The following is a 17,669-nucleotide window of genomic DNA, read 5'->3' as shown; positions in this document are numbered from 1 at the left end:
CATGCAAGAGTATCACATTTCTTTCCTTCTTTGCTTTCTTGTGGATGGGCAATGCTTTAACCTTTTCATACCTACTCATTTTCAAATTTATATGAATTATATAATGCAGATATCCCCAGAATAATTCAATTCAAATAAAACATCACTGTTACGTTACATATATATTTAACTTGGGAGTTCTGATTAGTCTCATAAGTAAGAATGTCAAAATGGATCGGCTCGAGCCAAGCTATAAATTAGCCAAGTCGAACTCAACTTTTACGCTTGAAAAATAACTGAGCTGAGCTGAATTTAAAACTCGAATAACTTCTATAAAATTAAATAATTTTTGACTTATTTAATAAATAAATAAATAAATAATATTCGTGTTTGCCTTATATTCAAACCCGAGTAATCTGACTCGATTACAACCACTATTTCTAAGTGTCTAAGAAAGCTGCAAGCTAAGAAAGCTCTCTTTGCTGCTGCACACAAGGTGAGGTGAGTCAGGAAGCCAAAAACAACATGGTCATAATTAAATTTAGACCTATGGGGACTCAAAAAGCATTTGGATTTGGATTTAGAACATCTCTCTTGTCTTTTTATTTTTTTAATTTTTTAAAATTAGAAAACATCTCTCTTTGTCTCCGTCGTTACTTCCAGCCCCCTCGTGGCGACAGGCTTGCAGAAGTTGTAACCCGTGCCCCCCTGTGCAATTAAACCCCCAAAACATTCACTCATCACACACGATCAGGGTGCAAATTAATAAGTGAGAGAGAGAGAGAGAGAGAGAGAGAGAGAGAGAGAGAGAGATGGGGATTGGGAAGAGGGTGCTGGACTCAGGATGGTTGGCGGCGAGATCAACCGAAGTATCAGCCACCGGCGTCCAACTCACCACCACCCAACCCCCTTCGAGCCCTGACGCCCCGTGGATGGAGGCGGCCGTGCCTGGCACGTAAGTCGACTATTTTAACCTAAAGACCAAAAGCTTAAGAGAACCCATATCCATTTCCATTTCCATTTCGACTCCAATTCCTTCTTTTAGGAGCGGCATTGTGAGTTGTAGCATTAGAGTTACTAGCTTTTATTGGGGCAAATTAGAACTCTGGGGACAGTGGATGAATGACTGAGTGTTGTAAGTGCGATGTCAAAATTGTGGGGTAGATTATTTGTTTGTCAATTAGGATTTGGTTGAGTCAAGATTGGATCTTTCGGGAAATTATGAGTTTCTGTAGGCAAGTATTATGCAGCCTTGACATGTATATGATTGTTTAACTGTGGTTATAGCTACGTAGGAAAAATTCGAAGCTCGATAGTGAAGGACTTACTTATGTTTGCCATGCCTCACAACATCACCATCGCAAACATCCGGCATTAGAGAGTACTTGGAGGTCACCATTGTCATATATATGGGAAGAAATGATCCGTTTAAGCAGATTGTTATTTTTGGTATGGCTTTTTTCTACGAATTACAAAAAAGGTCACATGTATTAACGTGTTTCATGACACCCGGATCTGTCTCCATTTGACTACTCTTGATATGACTTAATGCTACTTACCTGTTTCCAGAAGGTATTCACAGCCATCTCTTGTTAGGTGCATGTTCCATTTGTGCCACGACCAGGCCCTTTTCTCTATCTGAGGGCTAAACGCTGCTTTTCTAATCGACAACAGTTTAAATTCTACTTGCCACTTGTGGCATTCAAGTTTAGATACCTTTGCAGCTAGCTTTAAGAAAATCTGTGCATATATGAAAGTAGGTTGTAGCGTAATGAGGATTGTTTACAATATGCAGTAGATATCTGCTACATATAATTGCTTCCTCTTATTTATAAGCGTTTTTTATTTTTTTTTCCACTTCAATAGCAAATTAATTGCATGTTCTAAGATCTAAGAAGGAAAACTATCTAACTAATTATTTTCCATTAATTGATGATTCTTCCAATGCAATGCTAGATTTCTCTTTCTCCATTTACTGACTTCTGCAGGATTTAGTGTCTTAGGAACATTAGTGAAGAACAAGTTGGTGCCAGATCCTTTCTATGGGCTAAATAATGAAGCAATAATTGATATAGCTGATTCAGGGAGGGATTATTATACATTTTGGTTCTTTACAACCTTCCAGTGTGCAGTGGTAGGTAATACTTGTGCAGAAGTCTTGCTGTTTCTCTAATTTTCTCTTCTTTTTAACTTTTGGTTAGATTACATAACTTCATTCCCTGTTGGTATATCCACTGCCTTTATGGTCATCGTTTTCTGTAGTAGGAATATCAATAAAACTTTATATTCTGGTAGTTGGAGTTAAATAGCTGAAATTGTACAGATATTACGACACTAAACTTATCTTCATTGGAACTAGCCTCTAACTCATACATTTAATGGTAGATTTGAGAACTTACAGTATATAGTTTGTTTTTAATGCAATAAAATTTTAAATTTTGTGATGTACCAAACACGCACATTGTTGCATCTCTTTGAATGTTCCATTTTTTCTCATGAAGCATTTGAAAAACTGAAGTTAACATGCTGTTGGAACATTGTGAACACCAAAAAGAAGTAAATCCAACATTTGTACTTCATCTTCATATGATTTTAGCTATTCAATACCTTCTATTTGAGCTAAATTTTATTAACTCAAGTCTGTTTTGGTCCTAGTTTTCCCTTTTGACCTATTATAATCAATTAATCATATCCATCCAAAATTCAATTATTTTGATTGAATTTCATCCTATATACCTGTATCCCATATTTACTCATTAGTTTCTACTTATTGTTGCTCTATTCTAAGTTAAGGTCAAGTTCGGACTCCAGAGCTACCTGACTGATTTGCATACTTGTGTTATCATTTTTTGGATATTCAATGCAAGATATTGATACTAATTTGAATGGAGAACTGATGATGGTAATGCTATGATCACAAACAAGAGGTTCCTAGTAGGAAGCTGCATCAGTGCATGAAGGAGAATATTGTGTGGTGTGAGCTGGACTGTTTGCGCGCCATTGAATAGCTCAGTTGTGGCTTCTTTCTAGGGGGAGGGTTGGCTCCGGTTGTCCAACTTATAATTCGAGAATGTATGAGCACACATGCCTAGTGTACTGAGCAGAGCTAACCTCTTGTCCAATCGATGAATAGCCTACATGATCAAGATTTATCAAAAAAGAAAAAAAGAAAAAAGATATGGAGGCTAACTCCTTTGGAGAATCAACTTTTATAGGGAGTTTCTTTATCTTCTTTGGTTATGGTATTGGATAACAAAATTAATAACTAGAATGAGGGGAAAAATAACGAGTAAGATAGGTTGTGGAGAAAACTGTACCTGCTGACCTCTCTCTCTCTCTCTCTCCATCACTCTCCATGTAGGGAAGCTGTTGTCATAAACAATACCAGTGACAGTTTTAGTGTTTGCCTTTCATGCCACGCTGTACTAGTTGCACACATGCATAATTTATTGCCTAAAATTATATAACTGGCAAAACAGATCATGTATTAGCATCTTTCCGCATAGACACTAGTGTCCATGAATCTGCGTGATTTATTTGCTTATTGGCTATAACACATCAGTGATCAAGAAAACTTTAATGGTTTTTGCCTATTGTTCATGCAAACCATTGTGAGTCACAAACTACTAGCTGCATCAATTAGTGATTAATGTTCTTTGTAATAGACAAGTTGTTCATGTACCTTGTAATTTATAATCATTATATTGATTTCATGTCATTGTGATTGCCATGTTCAGTCAGGAAAGCAGCATGTGAATCTCAATTTCCGTGCAATTAATTATTCAGCAGATGTGTACTTGAATGGGCACAAAGAGATACTTCCTAAGGGGATGTTCCGCAGACACTCTCTTGATATTACTGATATTCTTCATCCTGATGGAAATAATTTGCTTGCGGTCCTTGTTCATCCTCCTGATCATCCCGGCAGTATTCCTGCCGAAGGAGGCCAAGGTGGTGATCATGAGGTTAGTTTCAATTTCCATGTGGCTGATTCATAGACATATACAAATATTGACGGATATATGGCCATTGTCATTGTTAAACTTCCTGCAGTTTCTTAAGATGTTGGGCATTGCAAATTGTGAAGGCAAGAATGCATCTATCCTCTATATATGTCATGTCTAGCAGAATTTGTATTGTCATGTCTATCAAACAAATAGTCAGTCTATGGGATAAACTAGATACTTAATAATGCATCTATACTCTGTCCATTCTTTGCTAAAATCACTATAGGATGAATAATCTTGCAAATTTGTACATTATGGATGCTAAAAGATTTTGTTTTGGTCAAGCCAGATTGGAAAAGATGTTGCCACACAGTACGTTGAAGGTTGGGATTGGATGACTCCAATAAGGTAGGGGTTGATTTTTTTATTTTTATGGATAGAAGATAGTGTGCATATCATCATTTTCTTTGCGTTTTAACTTATATACTTTTCTTTATAATTGATCAATATTCTGATAAGTTCCCGAATGAACAATTTCTCAATGCCAGAGCCATTAGTCCGCTGTTGTTTTTAGGGATTAAGTGCCCTAAAACAAGTATATGGTCATGCTCTTTTTGGGTCCTAGAAGGAATGCTATTATTTCCAATTTTTTCTAGCTTCTCTGTAGTTGAATAATTGACTTATTTTTTCTTATGATAAGCATTTGTTGTTGGTGAAGAGTAATTTATATACCTCAATCATTTGCTTCTTGTGATCCTGCAGGGATAGGAACACTGGGATTTGGGATGAAGTATCGATTTCCATTACCGGTGTGAGTTTTCATATAGTGCTTTGTCTCTGGCAATCTTTTTCTATTATAGATTTTGTGCTAGTCAACAATCCAGTGGAAAATGAAATTCCAAGTTTAGAAGAGAAATTTTAGGTGATTGTACATGCTGTTGATATTAAGTGCATTCTTAATGCAGCCTGTAAATATATCTGATCCTCACCTGGTTTCATCATTCTTTGACGACTTTAAGAGATCATACTTACATACAACAGTTGAATTGCAAAACAGAAGTACATGGCTTGCAGAGTGTTCTTTGACTATCCAAGTGACAACAGCAGTGGAAGGAAACATTTGCTTAGTCGAGCATCTTGAAAGTCAGGAGTTGTCAATCCCTTCTCAGTCTGTTCTGCAGTACACACTTCCTCCAGTAAGTGCATGCATATTGTGTATACTTGGTTTTCTTCATAGCAATACTTCACCAACACATTTGGTTAATCATGTAACTGATAATATTAAGAAATATATGCTGTTTCAGGCATGACATCTCAACCACTGTGATACTAATAGTGATTTTATTTTACTACACATGGCCAAAGGTTTAAAAACAACAACCGGAGATTTATTGTAATAAATGACCATAAATTTAGCAATATCAGTGATTTGATAATTTTACATTTTCTGTTTTCTTTAGCTTATAGCAGTTTGTGGTGCTGCCAAACCTGGCATAACTAGATTCAGCTTGGTTATTTGATACTTCGTAAATTTCTTAAAGGTTCTTACTAGTTATTGTTGAGTAGAAGTACCCAAACTAGGTTAGAAGTGGCTTTCTTGGTCCTATAGAATTAGATTGTGCAAGGTCAATTTGCAGAGAAATTTGAGGAACTTGGATAGAAGCTTGAAAAAAGAATGCTACATGCCATTACCTAGGTGGGATGTACTTGACATTTTCTGTAACACCCTCGCCCGAGACAGGCACGTGCACGCTCACACGCCCACACGGCACGCGCGGCGCACGCGACAGGTTGGGCGGGGCTTGTCACGCACATACTCTCTTATGCACATACAATCATGACATCCTCAAATACTACCTGCTAACATATTCATGCTCACATAATCCAACATCAAATAAAACATACTATCAACCAAATAAACCTGTTAACATGTGAATATCCAAGTCCACAATAATATACATTAGACCACTGATTAATCTGGCAGGACCCACACAGGCCACAACAAACTATCAAGGTACAACTAAACAACTAATACAAGAGTACACTATAATCTGACCTGTATTATACCAATTATCGTGTATATAATGAAGTACAAATATAAAATAATAGTACAACTTAATATCTGATTAAACTATCTTCTATACCATCTCGCGTCTATAGCTTACCTCATCTTTCTAAAATATCTTCTCAGAATATCTCGAGTCGGTATCACGTACCATATTATCTGTGGGGGTTAGAAAAAAAAATAAGGAGAGTCATGAGCAAAAGACTCAGTGAATAGACCTTACCTCGAATTAGTGATGCTAAACAGAGAGTAAATCATGTACTGGATAATATGAATCAGAAAGCAGTATGATGCAATGTATGAACATGTATATATGTATCCTCAATGATATATATATGAATGAAATCAATTCTCATAAATGAGCATATTATATCCTCGACCAAAAAATATATCACATGATGAAATTATCGAATAACATCACCGAATATAACAACATATCATGTATAATAATTATGATCCAATGATACTAGTCACATCAATGATGATGCATGATGCATGCCAACCACTAGATAATCGTATATGTCAGAGCCAGATATAATCCACATATCTCTCACTATCACAATCATCCGTCTTAACTCTGAATATTATCCACCATGCTGGACTACAATACGCGACCCCAAACTCGATACACATCATGTCACAAGCTCAGAGCATACCCTGTCATACGCTAAGAGTATCTCTGTAGATAAATCATACCCTGCTATACGCTAAAGGTATCTCAGAAGAAAGTAATCATACTTTGCCATACGCTAAGGGTATATTAATGATAGTTGTACCATGTCATACGCTAAGAGTACAACCATCAGCCATCACCATACTCTGTCATATGCTAAGAGTATGTTCAGTACCAGTCCGGACCAGATACCGTTCCAGCTATCACATCATATGTCACGACCCGAAATAGGAATCATGACCGGCCATGCATCTCAATATGCTTGAGATGCACGAAGCCTTATCAATACTCTCTACGTGTACGATGGCAAATTAAATAAATAAAATGAGAACGTGCTTTATTAAATTTTATAACTAATTGCAATAAAAATAGAAAACAATGTTAATGTTTTTGAGTCTCTAAACTAAATAAATAAAATGTTTAATCTAAAGCATAAAATCAAAAGAGCGGAAAGGTAAATAAGTGAATCCTAAGTAGAGGTGGAGTCCGGGTACATCTCGCTCAGTCGCCCCGCTGACTATTACCTGAAATAAATAAACAAAAACAAAAACAATAGAACCCATAAGTAGAGGTGGAGTCCGGGTACATCTCGCTCAGTCGCCCCGCTGACTATTACCTGAAATAAATAAACAAAAACAAAAACAATAGAACCCATAAGCCAACAACTATATCTTAGTGAGTGAAATCCACTCACTAACCAAATAAATTTTAATTCATATTAATGCTGAATAAATTAAACTAAAAGCAACAATATCCGTCACAATATGCAATAGGCATGCTCTCTAAATAATAACAATGATAACAATAGAGAGAGATGTTACAACTTGTAATTTTGCACGTTTTCAACATATTAACATCTTTTGATATTTATACTGTCATATATCTCAATGGGTCTAAACCCTGTGGATCCACATTAACTAGAAGTCACTTCGAGATGACGCTCGGGACTTTTCTTCATAGCTGATTCGGTTAGGGTCATCAGAGGGTATCATCCTGTGATTAACACACTCTGTCTTTTCCTCTAACCGTTGAGAGAAGTTAGAGTCACCTAAGAATTTTTCCCATTCATCTTAGAACTGTTCCCTAACCCCGCCAGAGTCAACTAAGAAAGTCACCGCAGTGATCTAATTTAAGACTTTCCCCTGGACTTCCAAATAGACTTGAGTCACCACGGAAAATCGCGAACGATTTATACCGGGACTGTTATCTAAGTCGTATCAATACTAGTCTCATTTTTCTTTTCACAAATTTCAATATTTGCACGAAGTATAGTGATGCACTGAATATAATAATTAAATGCACACAGAAAATAAAATAATTAAATTTTCGCACGTACGGATGAAATAAATAGATTTGCACACAGAATTTGCAATAATTTAATTTTTACACATAAGGGTGAAATAAATAATTTGTACACAGAAAATTTACATGGTCTGACAAAAATACGAAATACAATAAAATAAACATGTGAGTGAAACTACTTACCTGAGTCTAGGCAAGACAACCAAAATCTCAAATCTCTAGCTCACGTACTAAAAATCGCCACCTTAAATAATAAATAATAATCAACTTTTTAATTTGAATAATAACAAATTTTTTTTTAAAATTTAAAAACAAAAAAGAACTAAAATGAGTTTAAAATTACCCATTGGATTGGGCTGGGCTGCTGCTGGCCCGGCCCAATCCAAAAAGAAATCAACTAAATCGGATTGGGCCGAGGCCCAGCCGAATTAATTGAATTGGGCTCGGGCTAACCCGCAGCCCACCAAATTAATGGTTCGGGTCGGGTTCCTTGGATTCGAATCCAACCCGACCCGAATCCAAACACTTAATGGGAGAAAGCCAGACTCGGGTTGCCCGAGTCTGTCTTCTCCAAACTGAAGAGAGAGAGAGAGAGGGAGAAAAAGAGAAAGGAAAGAGAGAAAATGAGAAATGGTGCCGGCGGTCACCGCCGACGATGAACCACCGGCCGCACCCTAACCTATTCTACACTCTCGCGACCCAGCATACCATGAGAGGTGGAGGAGGAACCATAGATGGCGGTCGACGGCTCGACTCCATGGCCGGCGGCTCTGGAGTCGTCTCCTCTACACCTCAAGCCATGAAGACTTCAGGGGAGTGCGCCTACGACACGAGGTCGACGATGCAAGACTTTGGCATACGAGCAACAGCGACCCGAAGCCGCCGACCGGCGTGAGTCGCCGGTGAAGTCGAAATCCCAAATTAGGTATTTTCGTTATACTCTATTAAACTTTAATTAAATTTGAGGGGTGAGAGAATGCTTACGAAGGAGTCACGAGGTGGTCTCCGATGGCTTCGACGACGCTCCGGCAGGCCGATTCCATGGCGTGACTCCGTCGGCGAGAAAAGAAAGAAAACGGTGGAGGAGAAGAAGGCTGGGAGGGGGGTGTTGAGGAGAGAGAGAGGATTATGGTTAATTTATAGATTAGGAGAGGTTCAAACCTAATCCGATTCGGATTAAATGAAATCCACGCTTATCTGCGCTTCGTTGCGTACCGGAGAGGGAGAGGGGAGGGGCTGCACGTGCAGACCCTAATCTCTCAACCCCAATTTTTTTTTTTCTTTCTTTCTGGTTCTAACATCATATCACATCACATTACATCACATTATATACACATTTACTTTTATGATTTCCTATACATGATAAATCATATGCATATATATCCAGTACGACAACAGATCATGTAACTCAGGAATTTAGGTGGTAAAGAAGCCAAGAGAAAAATGATGCAGTGCCGACTCTAACCATGTATCTAATACATGTATAGTTTTGCTAGTCTATCACATGCATACTCATGATAGAGATCATCCCGATATAAAAACCATAACAGTATAATCATCTCTATATATCACCAATGTACTCATATCTCAGATCAGCCTAATCAAATGCATGATAAAATATGCTTGACTGAAATCATCTCTAGATAAAATTATATAATCATGCTGGAGGCCAAAACATACATGTACATAATATATAATATAATCTAATTTGAAAAAGACATTTATGAGATAAGACTACTCACCACCACTGCAAATACCAAACAACTACTCGTTCACGTTGCTACGACAATGATCAAGTCTCGATAGCTAAGTCTACGGGGTCTTAAACAGCGGGGTCGAAATATGAAATTATTTAAGTAGTATGATGTTAGTCATTTATCTGATTAAAATCCGTTCATGTCATATATGATGATTTAGAAAGTTTTAGAATTTCTACTTATCTTTATAACTAACTAGATTTTTAATTACAGATAAAAATAAAAATATAAATATAAATGAAAACCTAACTATAGGTATATCTTGACTAATTAGAGATTACTTTATAAAATATAAATAAATACATAAGCCTAGTATTTTATTTGTTACAAAAATAACAATATATAATAAATTAATAGAATTACTTAAAATGTATATCATAAGAATATTAGAATATAAATCTAATAATTATAATTTACAAATCTATTTATTAATCTAATATATATATAAGTAAATAAATAAATAAATAAATATAAGTATTACCTATATTTATGTGTAATAGTTTATAACCTAATTAATCATTAATTACTCATGATTAACAATAATCATAATGATGAATATGTATTATTATTAAAATAAATAATGTCTAAATCTATTTGTATTAATTAAGACAGAAATACCTAAATCAAATAATAAATAATAAAAATTAATAAAAAATAAGGGATCACTAGTACTAGTGCTGGGCTTGGCCCAGCACTGACCTGCTACAGTGCTAGGTCGAGCCCATCACTGACCTGCTACAGTGCTGGGTCGAGCCCATCACTGTTGCAGAAAATAAGAAGAGAAGTAGCAGCTGAGGAAGAAGAAGAAGAAAGGAAGAATGAAGAAGAAGAAGAGAAGAGAAGAAGAGAAGAAAAGGGAGGAAGGTGCGGACCCGGGCCGGCGGGGAAGGCACCGGCCGCTGCTGGCTGGCCAGCGGCTCGGGCTTCGATGAGCCCAACCTTGGGCGAGAGAGAGAGAGAGAGAGAGAGAGAGAGAGAGAAGGAAAGAGAGGGGAAGTGAGAGGTCTCACCAGCGGCGGCGGCGGCGGCTCCAGGGAAAGTGTCGGTATAGAGAGAGAGTAGAGTGAGAGGGTGGTCGAGAGAGAGAGATTTAAAGAGAGAGAGAGAAGGCGATGGAGGAGGAGTAGTGGCGGCACCAGGGCCTGCCGCGGCCAGCTGGCCGCAGCCGCGGGCGCGTGGCGCCCCAATGAGTAGCTTGCATGGGCATGAAGCCGGCCACAGTGTGGCCGGTCGCGTCGTGCCCATAATTAAATTATTTATTATTATTTTTTTTTAAAGATTAGGTTGTTACATTTTCAATGGCTAGTGATAGATTTTGGGAAGATGATGCGAAGATTATGCGAAAAGGGCAGCTACGACTCGATGCTGTCGGTCGGCTAGCTTTGTTGAAACTGCAAACACCTAAATTTAGGTGTTTTCAATCTACCTTATTAATCTTAAATTAAATTTGTGGGGTAGGAGAGAGCTCACCGGCGAGTCGTGTGGTGGCTTCGAATGCTCCAGCGGTCCAATCCACAGTGAAAGCTCCGACAAGGGTTAGGAAGAAGAGAGAGAGATAACGGCGTAGGGTGTGAAATAACAGGGTTAGCGTTTATATTTACAGGTTATGTTTTAATCTTAATCCGAATCTGGATTTAATTCGGAATGGCCGAAAATCCCGTAGCCACTTCTCCTGTCATGTGCCGGAGATAGAGGGGTAAGGGGTTTGCATGTGCAATGCACATTCGCCCTCCTCTCTTCTTTTTCTCTCTTTTTTTTTCAGTTCTTACAAGAACATATAGGGATATCATGGAGAATGATTTTAATAGTCGCATTTGCATTTTCTTCTAGTTGCCTTACACCCCTAACCACTCATTATAAGAAGACAACATAAACTTAAAATGAGAACCTTGCGATACTTTGAGTGATTTTTTTTTCCAGTTTCCAAATGATTTACTATCTTTTGCTGTTTTACTTTATATAGAATTTGTGCTTGTTATTCTCTTTAGACATCCCTAATTAGGTGGCTGCAGTACTGAATACTGATAGTTCCTGTGGAATTTGGCACCAACTTCTAGCCCCTAGGAATTTGGTGCAAGTTTGTGACCAAAGAAAGAAGCTAACAATAGAGGATTAGGTATAGTAGCTGTAAGGCTAGGTAAATGGAATAATTGGCCTCCTCAATTACAATTTAGACCTGTCCAAAGAAGGACAGAGATTTTAGACATGGGAATTGTCTAGACAAGAAAGAAAGATGATAACTTTTGATTAGAAACTTGCTATTCTTGATAAGCTTAGCTAATTGGAGAAGTGTGATGATTCACGTAGTAGACAGATTTATTGGAAAGGCCTGGTTGTTGTCATTTTGCCAAGTATTATCGCGGCATGGACAAGACTCGCAATGCCTAGGTATTGGCAAAATGCTTGGATAAGATTAAAAGGGAGGGGGAGAGAGTGGGTTATTAATTGAGAAGAGTGCATAGAAGTTGTCTTCAAGCCATTGCTTTTGCTATCCCGTCATATTCTTGCAAGCTGACAAAGAGAATGGAGGGATGCTGCTGCACCTAGAGTTTGAACTTCCTCTTTCTTGATCTGAAAATTTTAGTAGGTGCTCCCTAGTGCCCGTGTCCCTTTTCTTCTCTATCTTATCTTAAAGTAAAGAAGTGCCATGTGCACTTGTGGCACATTCTGTGGGTTCTGTTTTGTACCTGATGCTGATCGAGCATTATCACTTTATATAGGGTCTTTGCCACTCCCTTATTTGTAGTTGTCTGGATGGAGAAGTACGTGGCAGCTGGCACACAGAATCTTTCTTTCTTTTTGTTAAGGTAGTGTGGCCACTTAAATGACCAATTTGTTGATTGTGTTAAATGGTACCATGATCCACCATTAATGGAGGCTTTTGTTTGCCCTCCTAATCATAGGCTTCTTCTAAGTAGCATTAGATTGTGGTGAAGGTCCTATGATCAAACTTGGCTATTTTAAAGAGAAAAAGGCTAGTTGTTGATTAGGATGCTGATAATTGGTTATCTAGTTTTTATCAATTGATTAAAGGAGCCATTATATTGCAATGTGAAAAGAGAGGCATTTAGATGAGTTCTATTTTTACCTCTTTCTGAAGACAAGTTTATTGCAAAAAAAAAAGTGTAACATAACAACTGTTTAGTATATCTCTTACCCCTGCCTTTATCTCATTAGGGTATTATTACTTTTTTAATGACTTGCAGCTTTTCTTCTATAAACCCAATTTATGGTGGCCAAATGGCATGGGGAACCAGTCTCTGTATAATGTTGAAATAACTGTTGATGTAAAAGGATTTGGAGCATCTGATTCTTGGAGTCATCACTTTGGATTCCGCAAGATTGAGAGCACAATTGATGCTGCTACTGGTGGAAGGTAACAATCACGTTTTACCATCTTTCTGCCTTAGGGAGCATTTGGTTGCAAATAATGGGATTTCTGGTTTTTAATGCATATTCTACAATTACATGAGATGGAGTGGATGGAGAAGCCTCTCCTCTAAGGTGAATGGTGAATCTGAATCATTGTGCTTCATCTTCAGGCTATTCAAGGTGAATGGTGAACCTGTTTTTATTCGTGGAGGGAACTGGATATTATCAGATGGACTCTTGCGGCTATCAAAGAAGAGATATATGACGGATATTAAATTTCATGCAGATATGAACTTTAATATGCTCCGTTGCTGGGGTGGTGGATTAGCTGAGAGGCCTGAATTTTATCATTATTGTGATGTCTATGGATTATTGGTGAGACAATCAACATAGCTTGAACATTTCTTATGTTTCCTCTCCTAGTTCTAGTGTTCCATTATTGGTGATAGTTGCAGGATGAAAGATATCAAATAAACTTCCTTATCTTAACATGTCTGATTTCCTTCCTTATCATATGGAAGCATGAAAAGTAAGCAACTAAGAATTATAGCTGTTTGAAAAAGGTCCACTTTATTGGTCCAACCACGAGCATTGCTATAATTTAAAGCACTCTGGTACACAACTCGCAATCTTGCTTCTCATCAAAGAGTATTTAGAGGCCCATGCAGTACAAGGCAGGGATTATGTTGTCATGAGGGAGAAGATGAATATGGACCATTGAACCCCGTCCATTTTCATGAGCCAATGCCAGAGTAATTCCATCATGAGGTCTCTATACAATAAAATGGTTATCTGTGTTTTTGATTGACCATAATTAACCAATGTCATTAAGCATGGCCATAGTTGTTCGTTGGGAGTATCTACAGAACTCAAGTGTCATGTTACATCTGAGTGTTAATTAATAGAGGAAGACGTAAATTTTAAGTAGAAAACGCAATATGATTATGTGAACTGCTATTTGTTCATATTGTTGATCAGTTACTATTACTAGATCTTTGGCCTATTCTTCTACAGTTAGTGTTATTAATTTCTGAACCAGGATAAATTACCTTAGTTTATACATCATCTAAAAGAGTGGCATATTGATCATTGTGTTCCTTAAAGTGATTAATGGTATCATATGAATGTGCAGAAACTGCACTGAGTGGTGTACTGATAACAAAAAGGTTTCAGATTTGATGACACTTGTTTATCTGCTAAAGGTATAATAGAAATTGTTAATCCATTACCTAAAAGCTTAAACTTTTGGGTTAATCATGATATTAGAGTGGGTTTCTAGAGATTTGGAGTTCAAACCTCGTTTAACCCTATTTAATATGTATTTTCTATTATATATTCTTGTGCAGTGTGGAGGGTCATACATTCGTTTTCTTTCGTTTGTTCACATATGGTGTATAAGGGCTGTATATAGGGAGGCATGTTAATTGTATAATATGTATTATTGATTTGTTGCTTAAAAACTCAAGCTTTTACATCTGGTTATCTAACATTATCAAAGCTCTCATTTGAAGTCATCTTGTATTTTGTGGATTATCTATTATTTGCTATTGATATCTTCTGCTAAATTCTATATTTATTTGTTCATGGTAGTATGTACATTCTTCTGTACTTAACAGAAGATTTGACCAAAATATAGGTATGGCAAGAGTTCTGGATAACTGGAGATGTTGATGGACGAGGTGTACCCGTGTCAAATCCTGATGGGCCTCTAGACCATGAGCTTTTCATGCTATGTGCTAGGGACACTGTCAGGCTTCTTAGAAATCATGCTAGTCTTGCTCTATGGGTAGGTGGAAATGAGCAAGTACCACCAGTAGACATTAATAGAGCTCTCAAAAATGATTTGAAGCTGCATCCACTTTTCATGCCTCAAGAAAAAATGACAACACCAGGAGAAGGCTTTTCACAGGACTCAAGTGATCCAAGCAAATATCTTGATGGAAGTCGCATATATATTCAAGGATCAATGTGGGATGGCTTTGCAGATGGAAAAGGTAACTTTACAGATGGTCCTTATGAAATTCAAAGTCCAGAAGCTTTCTTCATGGATGATTTCTACCGCTATGGGTTCAACCCTGAGGTTGGCTCAGTGGGGATGCCTGTTGCAGCTACAATTAGAGCTACGATGCCTTCAGAAGGATGGGAAATTCCATTACTAAACAAGAGATCGGATGGGTACATAGAGGAAGTTCCAAACCCGATTTGGGAGTACCATAAGTACATTCCTTACTCAAAACCAGGGAAGGTGCATGATCAAATTGAACTTTATGGCCACCCGAAGAATCTCGATGACTTCTGTGAAAAGGTAAAGTAAATTGAATACTGAAATATATCCTTCATGAAGACTTGCTGGCCAGCCTTTGATGCATTTCAGCCACCTATTGTAAATATTTATGCATTCCCTTTTCAGGCACAACTTGTAAATTATGACCAATATAGAGCTCTTTTGGAAGGATGGACTTCTCGAATGTGGACCAAATATACTGGCCTTCTGATTTGGAAGACGCAGAATCCATGGACAGGCCTTCGAGGTCAGTTTTATGATCATCTTCATGACCAAACTGCCGGTTTCTATGGTTGCCGTTGTGCTGCTGAACCAGTACACGTCCAGCTTAATTTGGCAACCTACTTCATAGAGGTATAGAGAACCAGTCCATCTCTTGTTATCCATTAGTGAAAACCTTTTTTCTTTTGGATGACTGTAATAATGATAAAAATGAACTCTTTCCAGGTGGTAAATACTTCACGTGATGAACTTTCAAATGTAGCAGTGGAAATTTCAGTCTGGGACCTGGAAGGAACATGCCCATATTACAAGGTTACCGAGAAAATATTTGTTCCACCAAAGAAAGTACAGCAAGTAGTTGAGATGAAATATCCAAAGATGAAGAATGCAAAGCCAGTTTATTTTCTTCTCCTCAAACTCTTCAGACTGTCAGACACTGCAATTCTTTCCCGGAACTTTTATTGGTTGCATCTTCCTAGAAGCGATTACAAGTTGTTGGAACCGTACCGCACAAAGAAAATTCCGTTGAAGGTTACTTCTCAAGTTTCAATTTCAGGTTCCATGTACAAGGTGCAAATGCGCGTGGAAAACATGTCTGTCAACTCAAATTCTAGAAGTCTAGTCTTCAAATCAAATAATCATCACACTGATGGCACTCAAAACGGCGTTAATTCAGTAGAATCTATTGAGAAGTTCGTCCTGCAGAAACAAGAATGTAGTGTATGGAGGAGAATATATGAAAGCCTTGGTCTCGCAAGCGCAGCTGAAAGCCCTAGTGTGGTCAATATAAATGGATCTGATTCAGGGATTGCTTTTTTCCTTCATTTTTCAGTTCATGGTGCAGAAAAGAATCAAGGAAGTTTTGAGGACACAAGAATCCTTCCTGTCCATTATTCTGACAACTATTTCTCACTTGTACCTGGTGAGAAGATGACAATTAACATCTCATTTGAGGCCCCTCAGGGCGTCAGTCCTCGTGTTACTCTTCAAGGATGGAATCATCATGTAAACCATACTGTTATTTGAGCACCTACTGCTATCTATCAGGTCTGCTTAGTGTAATCGAAGACAATCTTGTGAACGCATAATAAACGTTTGAAAAGGTCGCTTCTGTTTAATATAGTATTTTCTAGAATGTTGTTGATGATTAGAATTTTATACATAGAATAAAATTGTAAAGCATGAGAAGATGTTGATAGTAGTTTGAAAGAATAAAAAAAGAATTTCTAAACATCAACAACATTCTTGAATATGCCACCAATATAACTAGGTAATTCATAGTAAAAAGTTTTTTAGTTTTCTAATTGACAGAAATTAGGCTCTCCTCAAATTACATAAGTAATACGTGCCATTTTTTTTTTTAATCTCGATGCGTACATCGTTAAAAATTATAGCATATATTATGCGTATATATTAATTATATAGATGATACATAGCATTTTTTTTTTATTTATAATTAGAGCGTACCTTTTGTATAGACGATGCATATAAATTATACGAGTGATGTGTAATTTTTTTTAATCTTGATACATATTTTTAAAAAAATTAAAGCGTACATTTTGTATAGTCGATAAGTATAAATTATTCTACCCGGGATTTCTGTTAGCCGACAAATCTCGAAACAAAATCTATTAACAGCCGGGCTTATTTAAACATCAACTACCCCTGCTTCTCGACAGTTGTTTCTTTTTTTTGGGTTAAGAAGCTCCAGTCGGCTGCAAGTTCCAAACAATTCGGACACGTGTCTATAACAAAATATTGGTTAACTACTCGCAGTTTGTACTAAAATTACTTTAATCAGTCACTAAGTTGCAAGTGATACATTTTTCCTCCAAAGTTAACGGATATTCATATATTTTTCTAACTTAAATTGTTTTTTTCCCGCATCAATAAATTTTATTAGATACCAGTAAGCCACTGTGACCTTTAATAATTATGGTCTAAAAAATAAGGGGGGTTTTAAAAATATATTTAACCCTTTAATATTCTATTAAAAATTTGGTCACGTGCACCAGGAGGAGAGAAAGAAGAGGTCGCAAGGTTCCAATAAGGATGTCTCGAATATACC

At 37.2% G+C, this 17,669-nt stretch overlaps 1 protein-coding gene across 2 annotated transcripts; it reads left to right on the top strand.

Annotated features, from left to right (window-relative positions):
* Window positions 1-722: 722 nt before the first annotated feature.
* LOC140796292 (mannosylglycoprotein endo-beta-mannosidase) lies at window positions 723-16,719 on the top strand. 2 transcript variants are annotated; one of them, XM_073149261.1, is made up of 11 exons: window positions 723-934; window positions 1,975-2,113; window positions 3,717-3,944; window positions 4,276-4,334; window positions 4,689-4,737; window positions 4,892-5,122; window positions 12,930-13,099; window positions 13,266-13,470; window positions 14,732-15,400; window positions 15,506-15,733; window positions 15,827-16,719. In XM_073149261.1, the coding sequence occupies exons 1-11, from the start codon at window positions 792-794 to the stop codon at window positions 16,625-16,627; spliced, it is 2,922 nt and encodes a 973-aa protein (XP_073005362.1). In that variant the 5' UTR covers window positions 723-791; the 3' UTR covers window positions 16,628-16,719. The 2 variants fall into 2 exon arrangements, with proteins under 2 accessions (XP_073005362.1, XP_073005370.1); XM_073149269.1 differs by lacking the exon at window positions 723-934 and having other exon boundaries at window positions 1,980-2,117.
* Window positions 16,720-17,669: the final 950 nt, after the last annotated feature.

This window comes from Typha latifolia, chromosome 1 (assembly GCF_019914945.1).
Source record: "Typha latifolia isolate L0001 chromosome 1, TyphaL0001v2, whole genome shotgun sequence".
NCBI lineage: Eukaryota > Viridiplantae > Streptophyta > Magnoliopsida > Poales > Typhaceae > Typha > Typha latifolia.
Note: the sequence above shows the minus strand (reverse complement) of the source record. Positions and strands in the feature narration are given on the sequence as shown.

Bases quoted from the DNA above. Each gene is read 5' to 3' on its own strand.
- LOC140796292 (XM_073149261.1), top strand. From the start codon at position 792: ATGGGGATTGGGAAGAGGGTGCTGGACTCAGGATGGTTGGCGGCGAGA. The intron at 3,945-4,275 runs GTTAGTTTCAAT...TGGTCAAGCCAG, and splicing joins GCCAAGGTGGTGATCATGAG to ATTGGAAAAGATGTTGCCAC. The intron at 4,738-4,891 runs GTGAGTTTTCAT...TTCTTAATGCAG, and splicing joins TATCGATTTCCATTACCGGT to CCTGTAAATATATCTGATCC.